General features: G+C 33.2%; 3 protein-coding genes across 4 annotated transcripts; 2 read left to right on the top strand and 1 right to left on the bottom strand.

Annotated features, from left to right (window-relative positions):
* Positions 1-3,902: 3,902 nt before the first annotated feature.
* On the top strand, positions 3,903-5,243 carry LOC106115990 (ommochrome-binding protein-like). Of its 2 annotated transcripts, XM_013309687.1 has the most exons (2): positions 3,903-3,998; positions 4,320-5,243. In XM_013309687.1, the coding sequence occupies exons 1-2, from the start codon at positions 3,939-3,941 to the stop codon at positions 5,133-5,135; spliced, it is 876 nt and encodes a 291-aa protein (XP_013165141.1). In that variant the 5' UTR covers positions 3,903-3,938; the 3' UTR covers positions 5,136-5,243.
* Positions 5,244-5,267: 24 nt separating this feature from the next.
* LOC106115989 (cytochrome b5-related protein) lies at positions 5,268-7,690 on the bottom strand. Its single transcript, XM_013309686.1, has 5 exons — positions 7,371-7,690; positions 6,806-7,209; positions 6,543-6,728; positions 6,189-6,419; positions 5,268-5,939 (listed from the first exon to the last, which is right to left on the bottom strand). Exons 1-5 carry the CDS (start codon positions 7,620-7,622, stop codon positions 5,654-5,656), a joined length of 1,359 nt encoding a protein of 452 aa, XP_013165140.1. The 5' UTR covers positions 7,623-7,690; the 3' UTR covers positions 5,268-5,653.
* A 646-nt stretch (positions 7,691-8,336) lies between these two features.
* LOC106115656 (cytochrome b5-related protein-like) lies at positions 8,337-11,433 on the top strand. Its single transcript, XM_013309102.1, has 5 exons — positions 8,337-8,735; positions 8,900-9,303; positions 9,802-9,990; positions 10,273-10,503; positions 10,935-11,433. Exons 1-5 carry the CDS (start codon positions 8,490-8,492, stop codon positions 11,209-11,211), a joined length of 1,347 nt encoding a protein of 448 aa, XP_013164556.1. The 5' UTR covers positions 8,337-8,489; the 3' UTR covers positions 11,212-11,433.
* The last annotated feature ends 13,227 nt before the right edge of the window (positions 11,434-24,660 follow it).

Here is a 24,660-nt window from a genome sequence, read left to right as displayed (position 1 = left end):
CGATATTTATAAGTACTGCATTACTTAATTACACTCTGAAGATGTAACCATGTAAATTGAAGACTTGACGCCTACTCGTTCTATAAATAAAATATTAAAATTTGAAGTAAAATAAAAAAAAATGAGAAGGCACTGTCTCCTGAAAGTTTCAACTAGTTCCGGAGATAGAGGCCACAAAATTTTGTGAAAAACGTTTTTTCTTTGTCCAATAAAGAATTTTTATTTTATTTTTCCAACTAAACTTCAGTGAAATGTCGATGCCGAAAACTCAGTGAATAAACAACATCTATCACGCTGCAGGTTACCCGCCGTACACTTATAACTATTTATATCTCCCCTGAGTGTTTTCTATGTCACCCAGTAAACATCTTATCAAAGAACATTTTTTAAAGTTTAATGGATTTGTATACTCCGACAACCTGTGAACAAAATGAAAGTTGTACAGTATTTTTTTTTCTGAATTTTTAAAGGTAAGTGATTTTTTTTCCGGTTACATTTTTCTTTTTTATTCCTTGAAAGAATAGTTGTCACAAGTGTGTTAGTTCTATTAGGTTATATATTCTTGAAAGATGTGCATGATCTTGTCGTCTGTTTTATCTTTTTTTTAAAATGTAACTACATTATGTTTTGGCGGGGAAATCTGTTTCCCCTTCTTTTCTGTTTAGGCAGTTAAGCATGTTTTTGGCACCAGGCTTTAAAGAAGTTAGAATGTCGAGTGCTATGCCTAACGAAGCATTATAAATTAATTTTAACAGGCGGCAGCTTTCCGAAATTGTTTAACGAACTAAAAATAAATTGAAAGAACTTAAGAATAATATATTAAGCATACTTAATAAAATAATGAAAACACAATGTACTGTACTGTACGAAATTTCATCATATTTATAAATTTTAATAAAAATATAAAATGTTTCCATTAAAATTTTTATATTTTTATTAAAATCTTGAGACAGTATATTCATGCTGGGTTTCTATAGATTAGAAACTTGACATTTAACTAAAAATCATTAAACATATAACTCAGCAAGGAAATAAACAATACTAGCTGTCGCCCGCCACTCCGTCCGCGCGTAATTAAAAAAAACTTAATAAGTAGCCTATTTGTACTTCTAGAGTATGTTCTACATCTATGCCAAATTTCAGCGAAATCTATACAGCCGTTCTAGAGATACCTTCAAACAGACATCCATACAACCAAACATACGCATTTACAATATTATTATAGTAAGATCTATTAAATATCAGTTGTAAGCCTCGGTACCTATGTATCCTATAATGACTTCGTTTGCATTACTTTTTATTCAATTTTAATATTTTATTAATTTTTGTCAGAACATTCAACGAAGTTATTTGTACGCCTTTGTTTGCAGTATTTTAATAGAAAAAAAAGAAATGATTCGTTACAACAAACAAAGTGGGAGTGCACGTGAAGCCTTGGTGTGACTGAACAATGGGCGGCGGGGCGTCTGTTTTTTATTACACACTGTCGGTGATAAAAATCCTTGTGTACGTAAATAAGCAAGACCGAAAATTTAAGCGTTTACTTTCGCTTAAATAACTTATTTCTATAACATATAGATATTTTTACTTGTTGTTTTAAATTAATAATAATATTTTTTCTGTTTAAGTACGAATAATAATATTTCTATTCCATTCTTGTGTTTAATAAGATGCAGCTACCTTTTAACGCTATCTTAAAAGAATTTTAGGTACTGTACATTTCAGATATATTGGCGGCTCTGAATATCGCGCGAATCGCGTGTTCTGTGACACAATTTTTGGTGTAGCGTGGTGTATCGGGATGCGGGGAGAGGGCACTGTGTAGCGCACCGATTACCTTGGGCCGCCAAGACATTTGATAAGAATGATAAGATCCTTTAGAAACAAGGAATCAAATTATTGTAAAAAAAAATCATTATTATAACGATAGCATCTTCATACTAGCTGTCGCCCGCAACTCCGTACGCGCGGTATTGAAAACAACTCAATTAGTAGCCTATGTATTCTTCCAGAGTATGTTCATGTTTCAGCAGGATCCGTTCAGTCGTTCTGGAGATACCTTCAAACAAACATCGATCCATCCATCCATCTAAACATTCGCATTTATAATAGTAATTTTGGAATGTAAAATATTTTATGATTTTTTAAACTACGAGTACTTTAGTACATTTATACAACTCCGTTCATTAACGCTTACAAATCATTAATAAAATAGTTTTATGATCTTTAAAATATTTAATTAGGATACACTTCTCAATGACATTATGATATAATGTTGTAAAGTTCCATCCTAAGTAGCACTTACCCTCATTACGGCCTGTTATAATTCCTGAGCGTGAATTCTCATTATAAAGCCAAGTAATTACTCTGTAAGGGTAGCAAAAACATTACCTATTTTATATGTTATTTGTGTTTATTCATCTTTTTCATTTTAATATATGTGTATTAACTTTATTTAATCAGGATTAGTTATTTTCTTATTCGTTTATGAAGCTTTTTTCATATTGAAAACTCTATAGTTCTTTTTCATTAGGTCCCCTTTTCTTGCCTTTTTTTTGCTGTTTTTGGATTGAAAGAACAAAATCTACTGTTTTGTTTTTAAAATTTTATTGATAATCTTACTATTATTATAAATGCGAATGTTTGGATGAATGTTTGTTCGAAGGTATCTCCAGAACGGCTACATAAATCTCGCTGGAATTTGGCACATACCTTTAATCGACGGATGAGAGGATGCATGGAAAGGGAAAATATTTTCTTTCTTTGCATCCTCTCCTCCATCGATTAACAGGCAACGCATATGCAATCGCTTATGTCTATGGGCAACGGTCACTTCGCTATTTCAGCGATTTCAGGGGGCCGCTCGCTCGTTTGCCACCTTATATTGTAAAAAAAACAGACGTAGAACATAGTCTGGAAGAAAACATAGACTACTAATTAAGTTTTTTTTTATGGACGGACGGAGTCGCGGGCGACAGGTAGTTATTAAATAAAAGAATAATAAGCATTCTTTTTTATAAATAAAGCTACTTGTTATTAAATATCTTGTTGACGAAATGACCGTTTTGTTACACACTGCAGACGTGATAACATTTATACCGCCTGGCCAATTAAGATTACGGAGTCAACTCGTAGCTCAAGAATAGAACATTAATTAGTTCAAAGATTATTGTATAAAATATTCCCCTACTCTAATGTTAGAGGGAATAACCTCACAGAACTGTGGTATATTATTATAATTCAAAAAGTAAATAAAAAACACGTTATTTACCACAGAAGGCGGCATATTATTTTTCAATTTCATTTTAAATATTTTTTTCTTCATAAGATCAAATGTTGTTTTGTCAAACCGTCAATAGTAAAATCAAGCAAAAAGATATGTAGGTTTTAGGTTTGATAAAATTTGACATTACTTACTGTAATTACTCTTTTCCTCTTCTGAAAAGAAAGTGTTAAAAAACAACCTAAATTAAGAAACGTTCTGTGTGAGTTGATGCAGGATCGCTCTACATACATTTCAGTTTCATCATCATCAGCTCACTATACGTCCCCACCGAGGGGCTCGGAGCCTACCCTTACTTAAGGGTGATTAGGCCATAGTTAACCACGCTGGCCAAGTGCGGGTTGGTTGACTTCACACATATTTTTGAATTTCTTCTCGGATACGTGAAGGTTGCATCACGATGTTTTCCTTCGCCATAAGAACGTCAGATAAATGTACATATGTAAATCGGAAATCGAAAAAAACACATTGGTACATGGCGGGATTCGAACCCAGGAACTGCAGATTCCAAGTCAAGTGCTTGACCACTGAGCCACCGAAGTTCCTATTTCTGTTTATTCCAAGAAAATAAACATAAAAGTACACATATTTTCCTTTGTTATATGATAACAGGTTAATACCCGTGAGTTAGGTCATTATTAATGATTTATTTTAAATGCTACGAAATGTTTACTTTATAGTTCTTCTTCAAGCGTTCAAGTATTCAGTTCACACTGTAAGTGTCTATATTTATTAATAATTTATTGAAATTAATTCTAGACTATTTTAAAAATATAACAATCGACAATGTGCTTTAAGTAAAAATGAAATTAATATTAAACAAACATAATAGAATTAATATGTAAATTCGATAGTAACAAAGTAACGATTGCTACTAAAGGTGATTTAAAATACATAGATTGCAAAATAATTAACGAGTTAACAAGAAGTGTACTGGCAATAACTTCCTTGTATTCTAGTCTTTGATATTCCTAACTGTGTTTTCAATCGACAGCTATTCTTAATTAAATAATAATTACTCAATTTTTGTTCTCAGATGATTCTAGTTTATTTTGCGGCTATCGCACTGGCCACAGTGCAGGCAGCCGAGGAGAAATGTGATGGCGTCACTATTAACGGACATATGCACACAAAAGAAGTATTAAAAACAAATGTAGACAGCCCATATCAATTTAGTATCGACTACACGACGAATACATTATTCTTTAGCTATTCAACTCATACCAAAGATGAAAGATTTCAGTTGGCATATCTAAATTTGGATAATAAAGAATTTAACACTGTGTCTGCTATTAAAGATGGATTCGCATCAGCTGTTGACCAAGATAAAGGTAAAGTGTATTTAGGAGCTAAAGGCGGTGTTTACAATTTTAATTTAAAAACAAAAGAAGCTAATCTATTAGCATCGACAAGTCAAAGTATATGGCAAATGTTCTACAAAGACGGACTATATTACAGTACTTACCCAAAGGAAGAAGCATATTTATATAAAGACGGTGTAATTAACAGAGTTGAAGAATTAAAAGATACACGAGCTATGCTGATCGCTCTAGATGAGAATAAAAACATCTATTATTCCAATTCGTCTGGTTTATTTAAATATAACAAATCGAATAAGGAAATATTGAATTTAAGCGATGATGTAGTCAATGGCATGAATACAGATGCTAATGGTAAATTATATTTCACATCGCCTAATGGTATTTTTAGAATTAATGATAAATTAAATACTATAGATCGTTTAGTTACATTAGAAAACGTATATGCTGCAGCTATAGAAAAAGATGGCAATATATTATGTGGCACCGATGAAGGAATTGTAAGATTTAAAAAAAATAAATGTCATTTGTAAAATTTGTTAAAAACAGTTCAAATCAACACAGTGCTGGGATAACATTTTGTGTTATAAATATTTATGTTTTTAATATAATCTTATCGTATTATAAAAATAATTGTAATCTTCATGTTTTAAAAACAGTAAATTAAAAAAATAACAAGTTTTTTTTATTTTCGTTCATTCTGCACTTAAACAAAATGATAATAAATATGACTTTACAATCAAAGAGTGGATAACCTTATGGCATATCTTTGTTTGTTCTATATTGACTGACGTTGTATAAAAAAACTAGGTGTAGCCCGCGACTCCGTCCGCGCGGAATTAAAAAAAATTAATAGGTAGCCTATGTGTTAAAGGTATTTATTTAAGAATTATAAAAGTAGTGTTTGCATTATTTACCATGAGTTTCTGAGACTAAAAACTTCCAAAATATATTGTTATCGCTATTTTTTTCAAATATAGGAATGAAAATATGTTTTATAGAGAGATTTTGTTCTCAGGACCCCAAGGATAATCAGCTGCTTATTAACTACTCAATTACTCTTTTCAAGAAGAGTAGGTGTTTTCATTGCTGTTAATTTAATTTGTTGTACAACCATATCGAATTGCGTGGTGACACGAAACTTGGCACGATACTTCTCACAATGTTGCAGAAATACGGGATACATGTATTCTAGGACAGCGTGATCCAAAGTTGGGAATAAATGGTGCAGTGTGTGATGCCCGAAGAACGTCATAACTCTGAAGAAACTGGTGTTGATGTCTCGACGGTCCATGACTGCCTCTACTTCATGAAGACCCCAGTCACGAGTGACATCACTAAAAATGAGAAATTATGATTTGATGATAAAAACGAGGTTCCATATTTTTACTGTTACATGTGTAAGATCTTACTGTTTTGATGCAATGCAAAAAAAAATAGGTCCTGGTACAGATTGTACCGACCCGTTTATTTTGCAAATCCTGTTGCTAATTTTCAATAGGTCTACAATTTTCCTGGCTGAACAAGATCTAATTACTTATTGCATGCAATTTCCTAGTAAAGAATCAAGAACTTTAAAAACTTACTCGACTTCATCGCCATCTCTAAAGCAAATTGGATGGTGGTGAGCAGCGTTTGATCCAATGTTGAAGAATATAAAACTAGCAGTGCAAATAATCCATAGCCACATTATAAATGCATCGTAAAAGCTGCAGCCGCTTATAACCCACATCCAGACCGGTGTTAGGAAACCAAGAACATCGTGCCATCGATAATGATTCAAGAAGAAATCTTTACGCAAAAAGTTCAAAATTAACCTAAAATATTGAAAAAAATTAATTGTGGTAAAATATTGTAAGCATCTTACAACGAATTGAGAAATGATTATCAAGGGACAAACATTTGAAAGAAGTATTAATCTAAAATTCTGCAGAAATTACCGTTTTAAGAAATTAACTGGGAAAATAAGTCCGAATGTTGCTAATTCGATGATGATGGCAAATTTTCCGTAGAATCGATTTTTCAATGGCAACCAAAAAACGAATGGCTCGAATCCACTTATTTCCAAATCCATAAGAGTATTCGGGTAAAGGTGGTGAGATAGGGCGTGGGAAACTCTGAAATCTCTGAAAAAAAAACAATTAGGTTAGAAATGTCCTCAAATAAAATAAATAGCGACATAAACATCACAAATGCCAAATACCTGTAAGACCATAAGCTGAAGTTAAAAAGATACATCCTCCAATTCGTTTTTTTATGAATATAATTATGAGCTGCAACCGTGAGCCAAGCTAAACTTAAAGATGCTGATAAATATGATGCCATAATTATCCAATAACTCTTGGATATACATGATATAGCGCAAGATATCAGGAAAGCAACAAATAATCCATCTATAATCCTATCAGTTCTTTTGTGTATGTGCTTCGGCGTCTTTTGGAGTTCCGTCCAAACCGCTCGTTTCAATGAACGGAAAAATCCGTCATCTTTGAAAGTAAAAGGTGAGTTTCTTGGCGTTTTTGCTTTTTTAACATAGTATTTTTCCAGTACTTTGTTGACAGCTGGATTCAGATGGTGACATTCATAGGCCTCTGTTATGTCTGTTCCCTGTAATTACATCAACGGCATACTAAATTAATTCAATGACTTCCAAATTTATGATGACAAGACTATGTAACAAATAAGTTAACAAACTATGATCAAAAATTTTATTTTCCTGCTGTTATAGAGAAAACATGTAACGTGCGTTTTTAGGAACCAGTTTTTACCTTTGTTAATTCTAGCCATTCTGCACCTCCTGGATGAATTTGAAGAAAAGGTTCAAGGTCATACAATCCATCGTGTACCCTCCAGATACCCTCTGCACCATCATCCATAGCTTTTCCTGTTAACCATTGCACTGGATCTCTTAGGCCATCGTCTCTGAGCGAAGGGTACACCAACTGAGGGAAACTGACGTGGGTTTTCTTTTCCTCGGCTCGTTTTGTAGCAATGGCCAAATATTCACTATTAGGCGGCATTGCTAGAATTATGTAAGTTTGCGAATCCTATAGTAAAATTCGTTATGAACTGTTGTTTACACATTGGAACATTGGCTTTTATACTTATGAACCTAACCTCCCTAATATCATTAAAATATATAAACAAACACTAAAGATATCAACGTTATATCATCGAAATTGTTTAATAAAATTTGAAACTTTGGGTTAAATATGTCCACAATAATGTTGTTTTGCTTATCGTTTTTACTAATTCTACATTCCTTATAAATTCCAGCGTTTTGAATACACTAAGTCTTAATAATCTAAAAAGATGAAAATTTGCAGATTTCTGAATTACGATTTCAATCTTAAAAGTATATTAATTAATTACACTTTTAACTTTTTAAACTGGTTTATAATAAAACTAGCTGTCACCCAAGACTCCGTCTGCGCGGAATTAAAAAAAAAATTAATGAGTAGCTTATGTGTTCTTCAAAACTATGTTCTACATCTGTGCCAAATTTCATCAAGATCCGTTTAGCCGTTCCGGAGATATCTTCAAACATCCAAGAAGTGATACTTTGAATATTGTGGTTGAATTTTAATTTTATTATGATATTGCTAGCTAATTCTATCTACATTTAATTTTGATGTAGTAATATAGGAGCGACGTTATCGTATAATATTGTTGATACTAATTGCGTTTCTATGAAGAGTAAGATAACTTTAATTAATGACCTGAATAGTTAACTGTCTTCAACAGATCCAATTTGTACTATTTCCTAATCGAACGGTTGTCGTACTAATATTGCTTAAACAAATTTTATTCATTTTATAATTTCTTAATGTCTAAATATTGTATAGTGTTGTGATACCATTTTTTTTAAATTATATTTAAAGGTGGCTATGAAATCTAAGTGGGATGAAATCGCAAATGCTCGGGCTAGGGATAAGAAAACTCATGTTAGCTTTCCCCAATTGAAATATCCATCTCTGAGAGATACTGGCATGAGAGATCCTATACAATGGCTAACAGGTAAGGCATTAGATGACGGAGCAGAAGGTCTATGGCGAGTTCACGACAAATTGTACGACGTAACAAGTTTCCTAAACAAACATCCTGGAGGAGAAGAATGGCTGGAATTAACAAAGGTAAGGTTTTTTGTTTTACATTCGCAGTCATTGCCAAGGATGGTCAAATTTTTACTTGTTGAAATTTTACTTTGGATTTAAAAAACTGCAAAATTGAAATCTGTTTTTTTTTACTGCTTACTTTTTTAATAATTTTAATATGTTATTCCTTTTCCCTATTTCAGGGAACCGATATAACAGAAGCTTTTGAATCTCATCATTTAAATCCGGCAACCGAAAAAATCCTTGAGAAATATTATGTAAGAGACGCGAAGACCCCGCGTAATTCTCCGTTCACCTTTAAAGATGATGGATTTTATAGGACCTTAAAAAGAGAAGTTTATAAAGAACTATCAAAAATCCCGAAACATGTTTCAAGAACAGCCGATTTAATAACTGACGGATTATTTTTATCTCTTCTATGTTATTCTGCATTGGCATGTTGGGTTGAAAATTATTGGCTAGCTCAGTTGTGGTATATTATCGCATCTATATGTTTGGCATTACTGACTGTAGCTTGTCATAACTTCATCCACCGCAAAACTAACTGGAGAATGTTTCTTTTCAATCTCACTATGTCGTCATACAGGTAAGCGATGACTTTGTGCACCCTGTTGATTAAGTCAGTGTATCACTTTTTAAAAGGCCCAAAAATTGTTGTTTCCACAATATGTTTTAACAGTGGTAGAGCCCGCTTTAACATCTTCGCACGAATTGACCCGGCTCGCCCGGTGAAATACCACGACCATACAGAAGACGTGAAGTGGAAGCAATTCTGCTTTTCCTCTGATGAGTGTGCGTTCCGGAGGCCTAACTTAGTCCTCTTTCCCTTCCTACCATTTTTCTTATAAGAAAAGGAAGGGAAGTGGAAGTGGACTTTCCGGACGAGAGGATGCATGGAAATGTTTTCTTTCTGTGCATCCTCTCCTCCGTCGATTAAAGGTAGGCAACGCATATGCAGTTGCGTATGTCTATGGGCAACGGTAACTATGCTATTTCAACGATTTCAGGTGACCGCTCGATCGTTTTTCTAATAATCTTTTTATTTAATAGTCTAAATTTAGTTCAAACATTTTTGAACTTTCAGAGATTTCCGAGTGTCGCATGTATTATCGCACCATTTATATACAAATACTCTAATGGATTTTGAAATCAGCTCCTTAGAACCAATCCTGCAATATAATCCCAGAAAAAATAAGCCGGTGTATGCTAGACTCGGTTTTATTACTGAATTTTTATTTTTTCCATTCATATTCTTTACACTTTTTATTAAAAGGTTTGTTTTGTGTGTTTAATTTTATATGTTTAAATTCTTTATTTTTCTCTCTCACTTTTTATTTATAATCTAATTTGTATTTTAGAAATACTAATTTGTTGTTAGATTACGAAAACATAAACAATATGTCTTTGAAATACGTTATTATGCAATATACAATTTACAATTGATTTATTAATAGCCATAATAATAAAAAAAAAAAACTTAACGTTATTTTTATGACATTACTCAATGTATTTACATCTATAAACTTATGTAAATTTAAATAATTCACTTTTGCAGGTTTATCTCTATATTTATTAGAGAAGATTTTTTAAGGAAACACTATAGCTGGCATGATTGCCTAGGATTTCTTTTGCCATTGTGGATGTGGCTTATTACCGGCAGTCCTATAACCAAAGTTTTATACGTTTGGTTTTGGATCATATGCGCGGGAAGTCTGCTTTTTCATTTAATTGGAGTAAATGCTGCGCATCAACATCCAGATGCTATAAAGGACGGTGATCAGCCAAGGTTAAATAAAATATGACTCATCTAACGTAGTTTGTCATTAAGTAATTGGTTTTGTGTTAATCTTCATCAAGTAATTAGTCTAGATTAATTAAGGCGCCTAATCTGTAATGAGCCAGCAAAGACTAAGGCATATTCATTCCAAAATTAGTTGAGGCTTGAACCTCTCGGTGGAGCCGGAGAGGTGACGTCATTTTAAAGAATCCTTATGTTTATTTCTGGAATTACTGTACTAGCATTAACTGATTTGGAAGACGGAAACCTGCTGCACTGACCCTACATAAGTGGGACAAGGACAGGGAGATGATGATTATTGTTTCTGGCAACTTTTAAATCTAATCTTTTTGGCTCGTGAAGTATCTATTAATAGTTTTCCTACTTTTGAAATGTTGACTTGGTAGTAACAATATTTTAAAAGTTTTATCCCTTTTCAGAAATGAAACCCCTGACTGGGGTGAGCATCAAGTGGAGGCACTTATCGATAGAAAGGACATAAACAGGAATACGTTTGCAGTAGTGACGCTCTTTGGCGAGCATACCCTCCACCACATGTTCCCGACACTCGACCATCTAGTACTCAAATACTTACGTCCACTTTTCTTACAGATATGTGATAAATATAAAGCTAAATACAGGGTGTCCACACAATTTGAAATGGTAATCGGTCAGATAAAGGAAACGATGAGAACCGAATATAAAAGCATTGATTGATTATAGAAATTATTTTGAATATTTTTAAATAATATGGAAATAACAAATCGTTAGTATATTTAAAAAGGGTTACCTATTGTAATAAACATAATTAATATATGTAATTCTTAAAAGCATTCTTTTATCCAACACCCTTTACATGGTACAAGTGACAAAAAAGTGTATGTATTTAACTTAGTTATAAAGATAAAAAGGTACGGAAGCACTAACATATGCGGCAAGCATGGGGGTACAGTCAGCGTCATATAGATCGTCACAGACAAGATATGCAAATATATAGGTACACCAAAAGTAATCAATTATATCGGTACAACAAAAGTCCTCAAAATAATAGATACATTCACCCTGCTCAAATACATCGGTACATACACAGCGTCAAATATATGAGTACATGCAAGATGCTCATAAATATCGTAGCAGCCACAGCGTCATAAGTAACGAAGCAGTCAAGGTGCGCAAAAATATCGGTACATTTGACAAAATTGAACTCTATCTCTACATACTTGTGATACAATTTGGAATAAACTACTTCTGTTACATTCATTTGACACTTTGTATTAACATTATAGGTTGTCCGGAAAGTTCGTTCTGATTTTCGATATAAAGCTTACAATAGACTGTAGCTGAAGTGGATTCATTTTCGGATTTCCACCATTATCAAACGTCACAAAAATTTCTATATTGTGAATAATTTCATTTCATTGGTTGAGATAAAAACTAATTTTTAAAATTTTATCCAATAATAAAAGACGTTTTAGGTATAGAGTCGTACCAATATAATTTAAAAACATTTCCAAAAATTTAAGAGAACAGGGTTTCAATTTTCCTTATAAAGCGGCACGAACTTACTGGGCAACCCAATATTTTTCTTCTCCTGTCATAACGCTTAAATATAAAAGTTTGTCACGCCGAATATGACAGATACGTATTAACTAATATCAAATTTTGCCTTGTCACAATATATATAATACTAGTTTGGCGCAGTATTCTAGTATGTTTGCCGTAATATGTAAGTTTACCGGTTCGAATCTCAGGCTACTTTTTTTCATTTTATCAATCACGGGGTTATTTTTTCATAACCAGTAAAAATTTGGTAATGTAAAATTTTGCTCGACAATTTTTTTTTTTATAATTTTCGCTGTCGGGTAAAAAGAAATTTAAATAAAGTTAACAACAATTAGGTCATACCATCGCGGGTGAAGTGAGTGGGCGGAGCGTGGATTGTCTTTGCGGGTTTTAAGAATGGTACGCGCGGAAACTATACGTACAAGTGTTATCTAGATATGTGTGCGCGCCCACGCACACTGGAATGTTTATTGCAATCGACCAAAAATTTGATGTAGTTTGGATATTGACATTCAGTTTTTTTCTTTGTTTCTTAAATATAATCAGTATCAGTAAAAGGTAAAAGTAAAAGTGTTATTTTTACAGGTACAAGTTTAACAAACATGAGTAATAAACAAATTACATGCCAATAGCATCGCTTTATCTCCTTCATTTTTGTTTGAAATAGAAAAGTACTTTAACGGTCAAACTCATTAGTCCAAGGCAATATCAAAAAGTACCTAATAACTACGACGATAGAGTTTAATTACATGTGCTTCCATATTAAAATTAAAAAGTTTAAATAGCAAAAAAAAATAGTGGCTTGGGATTTGAACCGTCGACCTTACGTACCAACGGCGGCGAACCAAACTAGCATATATGATGACAAACTAAAATTTGATGTTGGTTTTATCTACCTAATATCTGTCATCCGCGTCGAACACTTTTAGTAAATTTTGAGAAATGGTTTGATGCAAAGTGTCAAATGAATGTAACAGAAGTAGTTTATTCCAAATTGTATCACAAGTATATAGAGATAGAGTTCAATTTTGTCAAATGTACCGATATTTTTGCGCACCTTGACTGCTTCGTTACTTATGACGCTGTGGCTGCTACGATATTTATGAGCATCTTGCATGTACTCATATATTTGACGCTGTGTATGTACCGATGTATTTGAGCAGGGTGAATGTATCTATTATTTTGAGGACTTTTGTTGTACCGATATAATTGATTACTTTCGGTGTACCTATATATTTGCATATCTTGTCTGTGACGATCTATATGACGCTGACTGTACATGGAAAAAGTTTACGTTATTCACAATGCCAAATGGTCGCCGGATGCTACATTCATTTGTTGAGAGCTTGATGAATAATACATTTCTGCGTCTCTGCTTCGTTTCAGTTTTATGAGGATAGAAAAAAATCTTTATATATCAGGTTAGAAAATTTGCTCTATTACAATCACAACAGGAAGGATCTCAAATATCTCTCATATATGTACTCGTATTAAGTAGGCGAATCTCCTTATTGATATACTAGAACCGTTAGTATACGTAGTTTTATTGCCATACAAAAAATATAATTTACCAGCAGTGGTTGTCCGCGACTCCGTCCGCGGGGAATAAAAAAAAAACATAATGTGTTCTTCCAGACTATGTTCTTTATGTATGCGAAATGTTGTCGATTAGCCGTTTTGGAGTTACCATCAAAATACCTTTTTGAGAAAAAAGTCATCTTACAAATATAATAAATGCGAATATTTAGATGGATGGATGGGTTTTTGTTTACTAAATATTCTTGTTTGTGAAATAATACAGGTGTAAAAATGTACATCACGCACAACAGAATTTTCCGAAGCGTCGATCCCAGGTAGGTGGATCACAGTAAAAGCGATAGAATGTCAATTTTTAAAAACAAACGACTGTCGAAAAACATTACGTATTGAAAATTGGTGCAATTTGTTGAATTTATGTTCCCCCGGTGCGCCATAAAGATATATGAATTTATGTTTATTTGTCGTGATTCATTTTTATATACAATCTTATGTTAGATTTAGTCCAAAAAATTATAAAAAATTCCCATTAATCTAATTTAATTAATCGTAACATATTCGCGAGTCCAGAGAAGAAAATTTGACTTAAATTTAATTCACGAAATTTAGCTTTGTTTCTTTTGGGGTTCATGACAATCTTTCAATGTTCTTAATAAGTGTTTTGACAAATATTTAATTTAACTGATTGGATGGGAAATGATATAGACATTCATTTCCCATAAATTATCAAACTGAACCTGCATCAGTCGACCGTCCGCAAATTGAACACACCAGTAGATTTACGATGCACCCAAAATGTAAACAAAAGACAGGTAATTCGAACATTATTCATGGCGATGTGTCAGAATTACGTCATGTAAAAATTCAGCGAAATACATGTCCCCAGTTTGGCATTAAAATAAAAACGTTTAACATTTTTACGCAGAGCTTCTGCCCCAATTTTCTAAAAGCTTTTGCGGATATACATTAATTATCGAAAAGTGCTCATACTTGGTAAAAACATAGTATCTTTTATAAACATAACTTGTTAAAATTCGTATATTTTATTTTTTGGTTGCTATAGAACATTGTGATATCGTCATCATCATCAGCTCACTATACGTCCCTACTGAGGGGATCTGAGACTACCCTAAGTTGGGGATGACCACGCCATAGTCAACCACAATGGCCCAGTCCGGGTTGCATGACTTCACACATCTTTGAATTTCTTCTCAGATATGTGCCGGCGTCACGATGTTTTCCTTTACCGTAAGAACGTCGGATAAATGTGCCTACGTAAATCGGAAATTGAAAAACACATTAGTACATGGCGGCATTCAAACCCAAGACCTACAGATTGTGAGTCAAGTGCTAAACCCCTGAGGTCTATTTAACTAAACTGTTGTCAAAGCATGTTGCATATTAAGTTTAAAAGTATTTGAAAGTTGGATGAAACCTTATTCAATTAAGTGCTATTGAAAAGGTATTGAAAATTCATGACTAGACAACTACGTGACCGAACAAAGAGAAACTTAGTAAGTATTAGTTTCATTCAGAATAGTGTGCAAAGTGAAGGCACTCGATCCAACTATTTTTCTCAAAAGCAAACTTTAAGGAAATTAACCACATATAAGACATTTTCTCCTCTTTTGGTTCGGTATTTTTACATTTTTAAAGGTTTTTTTTAATCTAAAACGTAGCTCCTTTTTTCAAACGTTTGCTTGCTGGATGGTTTATTTTAATCCACTTTTCCTTCCTACCATTTTGTTATAAGGAAATGACGGGAAAGGGATTTGGCTGAGAATGGGATATATAGGAACGGGAAATATCCTTTTTCTGTGTAACCCGACCACCGTTGATTACAGGTAGGCAACGCGTCTACAACTGCATGATGATGATGTTCATGGATAGCGGTCGATTCGCTATTTCGTCGAATTACAGGTAACTGCTCTCTAGTTTTCTAACTTTAACATTAATAAAAACAGATTAACCAAGTGATGCCATATGGCTTCATATATGACTTTTAGTATTTGATGAAGAAAATTGCGTTGTCGCGTTTTAACGCGATTTTATGTCTAGAAAACATGAACGTTGATTTAATATTTATTTTAACAAATGTCGTACTGTTGAATTGGATGTTCGCCAACTCTTATAATAATATATTCAGTGCAACTAGGACAATGATAAGATTGCTTGCAGACGATGAAATTGTTTTTCTTTGCAACGTTTGCTTTAAACTTTAATTGCTGCAATTGCTGAGACTAATTTTATATTTAAAATTCTCGTGTCACAATTTTCGTTCCCGTACTCCTCCGAAACGGCTTGACCGATTCTCATGAAATTTTGTGAGCATATTGAGTAGGTCTGAGAATCGGCTACTATCTATATTTACCGCGCAAACAGAGACGCGGGCTACAGCTAGTATATCATAAAATAATTATAATGAATGCAATTACTTTAAATTCATATCATCATTATTGTGCTTCTTCCTTAAGGAGGACTATGCTCCGAAACATTTCTTTTAGCCATCATTACTGAATTCACTGCCTTCTTCCGCATACCTTCTTTCGTATAATCCATATTGCTATAAGTCTTCAAATGAATCTTTTCTATTTTTGTGACCGTCCACAAAAAATCAATATAAATACATAATTTCCGATAGTAACTATGTTTTCAAGAAGGTTCAAATGCGTTTATCACCTTTTCCTTCAAATCATGTAAGTAGATTCCTCGTCTAAGTTCAAAACATATACTCTTTCAGAAGGACATTGGTTATAAACAAATTATTATAATAAATAACCAATACTAATTCCATATTAGGTACAGAAATCTTGTTTGTTATTGATGACATTTGATGTCCGAAGCTTAAATTTATAGTAGCGTCGTCGTTTTATTCAGCAGTATGCTAGTAGAGGCTAATGGATGGACTATGTGAGCATAAAAGCCTGTACTATATTAACAGTATGAACGACGCTGAGTTTCAGGCACGTTCTAGTTATATCAGCATCTCCATACTCTCAGAACGTAGTTAAAATTATGGACCAGTGCCAATTGCCTAATACAATGTTTGGAATTGTAAAGAAAATCGCGCTAATTTATAGATAACTAGCTGTCGCCCGCGACTCTGTCCGCGCGGGATTAAAAATAGATGTTGGCCGATTCTCAGACCTACTAAATATGCTCACAAAATTTCATGAGAATCGGTCAAGCCGTTTCGGAGAAGTATGGGAACGAAAATTGTGACACGAAAATTTTATATATAAGACTAGCTGTTGCCCGCGACACCGTCCGCGCGCAACTAAAAAAACTTAATTAGTAGCCTATGTGTTCTTAAAGACTATGTTCTATATTTATGCCAAATTACATTGGGATCCGTTTAGTCGTTCTGGAGGTACCTTCCGACATACATCCATCCATCCAAACATTCGCATTTCTAATATTAGTAAGACTATAGCTGAATCCGAAGTCTTAATCCTAGGATCAAAATACTGTCACCGTGTGTTTTTGTAAATGTGTTGTGAATTTTAAATCAAAGGAATCGGAAAGCTGCTCAATTTTTTCTTAATCGATGTCGGTTGTCGTATATTCTGATTGGAAATTAGATTAAAACATGGCAAATAGTGCGTGGTTTAGTTGTTCATAAAGTTTATATGGCCATAAATGTGAATATATTGGATACTGTTTACAGCCGTAGAATAATTCAACAGCACCAAGTTGGGTCCACACAGGGTCAAACTTGTACTAGAAATAAATTCAAAGGCTGGATAACATAGCTGGTATAGCGATCGAATTCAGAAAGGAAAATTGAAAACTGTAAATCGTGTACGTGAGATGAAATAAAAATTGATACTTCGAACCTTTTTCGTGAAACTTTGGCATTCCAAAAAAGCGTTACGATGTGAGTGCATTATTGTTGTGTTGAATCATCACTTTTTCCCATCTTAATTCATAGACCTGTCGACTAGTTATTTAGAAAACTATAATCAGGAAGAACAAGCATTTATCTAGTAATTATTTTATGCAGGATCAATAATTTGACGTCTGTTGAATTGGAAAATAAACATTCCAAAAATATCCTATAGTACATCACTTATAATTTTAGAACACTCGCTATTCCCAATAGTCGAGTATTCTTTGACTTTAGAGGTTATGCAAATAAAATGTTTAAAGTATAAAGTTACGACACTGCTCTGAATGTTGTAAAGTATTAGACGTTCCGTAGAATGTGAAAGCGGTTTTAAAATATTCACAGTATGAAAGTGCCAGTGTCTCTGGCCTGCTACAAAATTTTGGTAACAAAAATTTTCCTACCAACATTCACTCATAAAATATTTTAGCGTACTTATACTAGAAGAACTAACGTAGAATCAATTATTAAATGTTATATTGTAGAGAGTGAATTTGAATCTCTTGGTTTATACAAAAGTATATAAAAAAAACAAATGAAGCAACTATAGCTAAGGATTTTTTAAAATTATAATATCCAAACATCATTTCTGTTCCAGTACATCAATTTTGCTATGAAAAAACATCTACTTATCAAAAACGCGGTATTAAAAAATAAAAGGGCTATTTTCCCGGCAATCATTCAATTTTTTCTTACTTTTTTAACCTTCCCTAGACCTCCACGAACATTTCAAGATCAAGAAACGATAAATCCGTTCAGCTGTTCTCAAGTTTTAGTGAGACTAACGGACACCAATTAATTTTTATATTTGTCAAAAATAAATAGGAATACTATGGTTTTGTGGATGTTTTCAGCTATGGAATCTAACTGTAATAATATTTTTGTATGTAGTATATTAACTTGAAATGTAATGAAGCCTTCTAACTTTTTAATTTGTTCGTGAGTTCCGAATATTTTACTCTCCTGCCGCCGGTACTTCAAGTCATCGCAACCCAATAAAAAGTTTTATTAGTAAAGTTTAAATTATAGAAAATTTGAAATTGTGTTACTCAGCATTTTACATTTTATATTTATGTTAAATAATTTATACTATATCTTATTATATTTAATTTATTAATATAATCGAGATAATGCGCTTAAATGATTACCCAACGTGTGTTAGAAATAGTAATAAAAACTTCATTAGTAGCTTGTGTTCCTAAGTATGTTTCTACATCCATACCAATTATCAATTAGATTCTTTTAATCAGTCACTTTAATAAGGGGATTTAAATCAGGAAATTTCAAATACTACATTGAGGTTATGAAATATAGTTCTGCATGCAATGGACTGAAAATCGATGTTGGAATTGTGATCCCTGATCCCATTTGTTAAACACATTAAATGTACAGCTCTGGACGTTTGTTCCCTAATTAATTTGGCGTTTCATTTGATGTTAATATTTAAGTCGAAAAATTATTTCTCTTTCTCTCTCTCGCTCTCTATCTCTCTCTTATGGTAACAGTTTGCTGTTCAACATTCAACGCTGTTCAAGTGGGAAGCTAATTTAATTTTTCAACTACAATTGGATAAACGTCATTATTGTCTCTGGTCTTATATCACACACGCGGTATTGGTTCACAAGGTTTATAATAATGTTTAGGCTTACTTTTTACGACCGCCAGTTACCTATCTTGGTGCCTGTTTGGTCCTTCTTCTTCATGTCAGCCCTGTGTACCCACTGCTGGGCATCGGCTTCCCCCAAAGATCACCACGATGATCGGTCCTGTGCTACCTGCATCCTGTTTGGCCCTACTTGACAATAATAAATTAATGTTTTTTTTTAAAGCTGTATAAACGTACAAAGTTAAAAAAGATAAAATATCGAATACCCTGATCGCAAAACTTACTATTCCATGTAAAGAAATATGAAACTATTGTTTGATTGTACAAAAATACTCTTACTTACGTATTTTACTTTTCCATTGTTGTTTCAGATTCAAATGATGACCTCAAATTATATAATTGTTATGTTTACCTACTTGTTATCATAAAACTTCTGAGTTCAAGTTATATCACATGACATTTATCAATGACTTTTGTAATAACTACGTAAACATAAGTATTTAGTAAGTAGGAAAAGTAATATTAAAAATACGAGTATGCCGCTTATCCTTTGAATGTCATGAACCATTTCTTCTTTGGATGCCTCTACTAGCGGAGAATGGCGACCATCATGGCAACTAGACATTTTGACACTGCGGGTCTAGACAAAATATATTCGCTCCGAAGCGATTCCATAGCGAACTTAAAAATATATGGAGCTGACGCGCGACAATCACGTGACTTACCGAAATTTATTGTCAGTTCTAGCTCTAAACAGGGAACGTTTACTTTTGTTATTCCACTAGCGCAGATTATAAAAATTAAAAATACTACGATAAATCACTCACAATATAATCTAGTACCACAGAGCTCTGTTATTAAGTTAACCATGAAAAGTCGCAGTAATATATCTTAGTTAAACATAAAAGCGTTATAACGACCAACCCACTTAGTTATTAAGCACTACGTTAGGTTGTCTTTTAGTTGCGTCGTCACTTTAATGCGTACCTTTTAAGAAAAATATTTTTACCTAAATGATTTTTTTTAATTTTAGTACTTAAGTCTGTTACTAAGATTGTTTTTGTTCAAATTATTTTTAATAATAAATATCATTCGTATAAGATGTTAATAATATTAAAGGTGAGATGCTGAAATGCTCCTTGATCCTCGTTGTGGTCCCTGACAAGCTACAACCAGGCTTGCGTCCCGGAAGTCTAATTTAGTCCTCTTTCCCTTTCTACCCTTTTTCTTATAAGGAAACGATGGGAAGTGGAAGTGGACTTTCCGGATGATAGGATGCATGGAAATTTGTCTTTCTGTGCATCCTCTCCTTCGTCAGCAACTTCAACGGTCAGTTCGCTATTTCAACGATTTCAGGTGGCCGCTCGTTCGTTTGCCAACTTATGTTATAAAAAAAAACCTTTTTACTACAAATATAAACTAGATTACCAGAAATTTAGTTACCTTTCTATAATCTAATGCTCAAGGTAACATAACGTAATATTATAAAGTATTTTTAATAGAGATAAATTTGGATAAAGCGTGTTCGAAGATTAAATCAAGAAATCTAAATTTTTTACTAACATTTTCTTACAAATTTTAAGAAAACTGCACTTGAAAACACTTTGCATATAGTACTTTGACTTCAAAATGCACTTCTACTTCGCCACAAAGTAAAAGCTTTGGGGAATCTTTTCTTTTGAGAAGATTATTGTAGAATAGTTTTTTCTACAGAAACATGTGACAAATGAGCAAGTGGTTCGGCTGATATTAAGCGAACTTTAAAAAATAAAAAAACAAAGACGTATGAAGTGTTCACAACTTTATAAATTAAATAAAAAAAAGAAAAAGTAAAAAAAGAAAAGTATTTTTTTTTTCTTTATACACTTCAGAGTTAAAGGTGTAATGTAATGCTTGTATTAGTAACAAGATAAATAGAAGTATATTACGAATTAGTAACAATTCTTATTTATCCATAGAAAGTCCAGTCCAACATGTGCATGTGAAGTTGATAGTTCAAATGGACGAATACAAAAGCCCTGCCGGTAAAATGAATGCGCCTTTCATACCATTGTAATGCATACGGCTTGCACACACTATTAACCCATTTTCTCTCAAACGTTTAATATACCAACGTTTAAACCGCCGGATGATTGTTGAAATGCAACTATACACAAAAGTTATTTTGATATAATTTTTTTACAGGCGCTGTCAAAAAGCTCTATTTTTACTGTGATTACAAAAAATAATTGTGCATTGAATCATAAAGGTAATTAACACATTTTTATTTGATTAGAAAAATAAGGCAAATTCTGTTAAAGCATACAAAATTGGCAGTTAAGTTTAACATTAACGCAAATATTCTAAATTTGAACAAAATGATCTTGGTAAAATTCATCGATGAAATAATATCCTCGATGAAAAGCTTTAAAACGGTGCAATTTGCCTTTGAAAATCAATTTAGAACTCAAAGCGGCTTATTGATAAGTCCTTTAATTGATAAAATTAATAGAATTTTCGAACAAAGTAACATCATTTATGCTATTCATAAATAGGTATAAAAAGGGGGTAAATATAAAACATCATTATTGAATTGAATTTTGATATGATATACAGCTAATGCGAAGATAATAATCTTTACAAAGTCGTAGTATTTTGTGCCTTTTTGACGCTGACAGTAGTGGTTAGTGGCGGTGTTAGAAACTCGAAGTAATAATAGAGATAGATTTATTAGTGAGGAAACAGTATCTTCAATTTAAATTGAAGACATAACGATGCAACCGCTGTAATTTTCAAGCAGCGACCAGTCCATCGGTTTTATACGGAGGTTAGTGTATGCAAGGAACATGCAAATTTATTGGAATCATTGCTATTTTTGTAAGTACGTTACGTGGTTACTTCCATCAGATATGTAGTATTCACTTAGATTTGAAAAAGACATACGTGAGAAGACAGATACAAGACCGACGAGGATCTTATGACACGGTTTTGTCATTGACAGATGGACGCCATTGAACGGTTGTACCTATAGTTTAGATTGCAATTATTACCATCGGGTAAACAAATTAATAAATGATTTGTCGAACTATATGTGTATTAAGATTCTCATATGGGAAACTGAATTTCTCCTAATGCTACCGCCTAGTTATTTGCGAGAAAATAGCCAAGGAATCCTTTGGGAAATCAGTACTTGCAGGCGGAATTCTTTGAACAACCAAATTAAGACAAAGATATAACTATGTTTGAAATAACACAAATATTGCTTTGAGAATAAAAATCATCTAGAGATATTAATTAAACTAGTTGTCGCCCGCGACTCCGTGCCCGCAGAATGAGTATCCTATATAATCTTTCAGACTATGTTCTACATCTGTGTCAAATTTCATTAAGATCAGTTGAGTCGTGCCGGAGATACATCCTAAAAAACATCCATCCATCTATCTAAACATGTCTAATATCCGTCGAGTAAATACAGAATATGACAACGTCTTCAATGTAACAACAGTTTTGTAAGATAACGTAACCTAAGATATCTTATCAGGTGAAAGCCAGATAGCCCGTGATGCAATACTTATAAATTATAATGCAATCACGTTGAGTAAGGAACGTCTTTATAATATCAGTAATTTGACTCTAACCATCTAACGTTTTCCTTATATTTATAATGGTTTATTTGAAGGTTACAGCTAGATTAAAATAAAAAAGCGTTCTCGGTAAAAAAAAACATGTATGGTCACTTGTTTTTATTACAATTGCTTACGACTATTGCGATCGTAAACTGATATATAAACACGGCTAAACACTAACGTATGTTCGTCCAGTGGCGGCACCGACTAGTTTCCAGCCCAACGAGGGCCCTTCATCAGGATGACTGGTACTGGTATTATTTCGCGGACAACAGTTTAGTATAATGTCTCACGAAAGTTGGAATAATTTATTACGATCGTCTAAAATGTAATATTTGTAGATCTATTTAAAGTTGAGTATCGAGTTACCATCGCACTTGTTATATTGCTAACAAAAGCTGCTGAAAATAATCCTTTCTTAAAGTATGCAATGTTTGATACTTTCACCTTTTACAACTATCTGGATCTAATACTGTGGAGTAAAAATAAATAGGCTGTGCGTTACGTAAACGTTCAAATGCCCACACGCTATTGATATCGCTATGTGTCCAGAGGCGATGACTTGTAATTTTAATGGAACTCTTGGCTTCGAGTATGAGCAAACAGTAAAAATTCCGTGACGATTACTATATTTAAATGTTAGAAGCATAATTTTGTTATATTCGTACATGGCTTTGCAACTTAATTTGCGACTTTTTGATGAACTTCTTATAATGAATTTAAGATTTATATACGTACGTGATATTATGTTGTTATTTTAGACAACTTCATCGACATTTTGTATTTATGCAGAGTTGTCTGCTCGTTTTGGTATTCGCTTTTCATTTCCGTCCGTCTGACGCATGGAAATAGCTAGTCTATCAAACATGCCGAATGCTCATGATGGCATTTGTCCGATGAGTTTTGATTAAAGCATTTGCATGGTAATAACGTTTTTGTATTAAATTAATATGATAAAATTATTTGGGCATGTGTAAATCAAAAGTTATTTCATGTTTCGCGGGAATGTTTTAATTTATTTAGGAGGAATTTTATTATTAATTTTATGTTTAATATCATAAAATACTATAAGGATTTAGCGTAGACTGGAACAAAGTGCTGGCATTTCATCATACTTTAATTTTTTTTGGCATTAATATACTAAAAATATTATATATTAAAAAAAAAACGAACGTTGGCCAACATTAGAGCGTCGGTGGTCAAGCACTTGCCTTGCAATATGCAGGTCTTGGTTTCGAATGCCGCCATGTACCAATGTGTTTTTCGATTTCTGATTTACATATGTACATTTATCCGACGTTCTTACGGTAAAGGAAAATATGGTGATGCGAGAAGAAATTCAAAGATAAGTGTGAAGTCAACCAACCCGCATTTGGCCAGCGTAGTTGACTATGGCCTAATCACACTTAACTTAGGGTAGGCCCCGAGCCCCTCGGCGAGGACGTATTCCTAGTGAGCTGATGATGATGATGTAAAAGTGGCTGACGAGACAAAGGTTTGTAATTTATACCGATATTTTCCGACAGATTAACAAAAATGTAATAATCAAACTCTTTGAATATATCATCATCATCATCATCATCAGCTCACTGTACGTCCCCACCGAGGGGCTCGGAGCCTACCCTAAGTTAAGCGTGATTAGGCCATAGTCAACCACGCTGGCCAAGTGCGGGTTGGTTGACTTCACACATATCTTTGAATTTCTTCTCAGATATGTGCAGGTTGCATCACGATGTTTTCCTTCACCGTAAGAATGTCGGATAAATGTACATATGTAAATCGGAAATCAAAAAACACAGTGGTACATATTTGAATATATACTACAAAAAATTTATATAATAGATATTTATTATATCTGCTTGTCTTATATGAATACTGAGCGTGTTTTTTTAAGAAACGGCATTGCATGATTGTGCACTACACTAACAAAATATTGTTCAAAACAAATAGTCTGTTTGGAGACTCCAACG

This window comes from Papilio xuthus, unplaced genomic scaffold, assembly GCF_000836235.2.
Source record: "Papilio xuthus unplaced genomic scaffold, Pxut_1.1 DF827777.1, whole genome shotgun sequence".
Taxonomy (NCBI): Eukaryota; Metazoa; Arthropoda; class Insecta; order Lepidoptera; family Papilionidae; genus Papilio; species Papilio xuthus.
The sequence above is the reverse complement of the archived record's forward strand: the minus strand, read 5'-3'. Positions and strand labels throughout refer to the sequence as shown.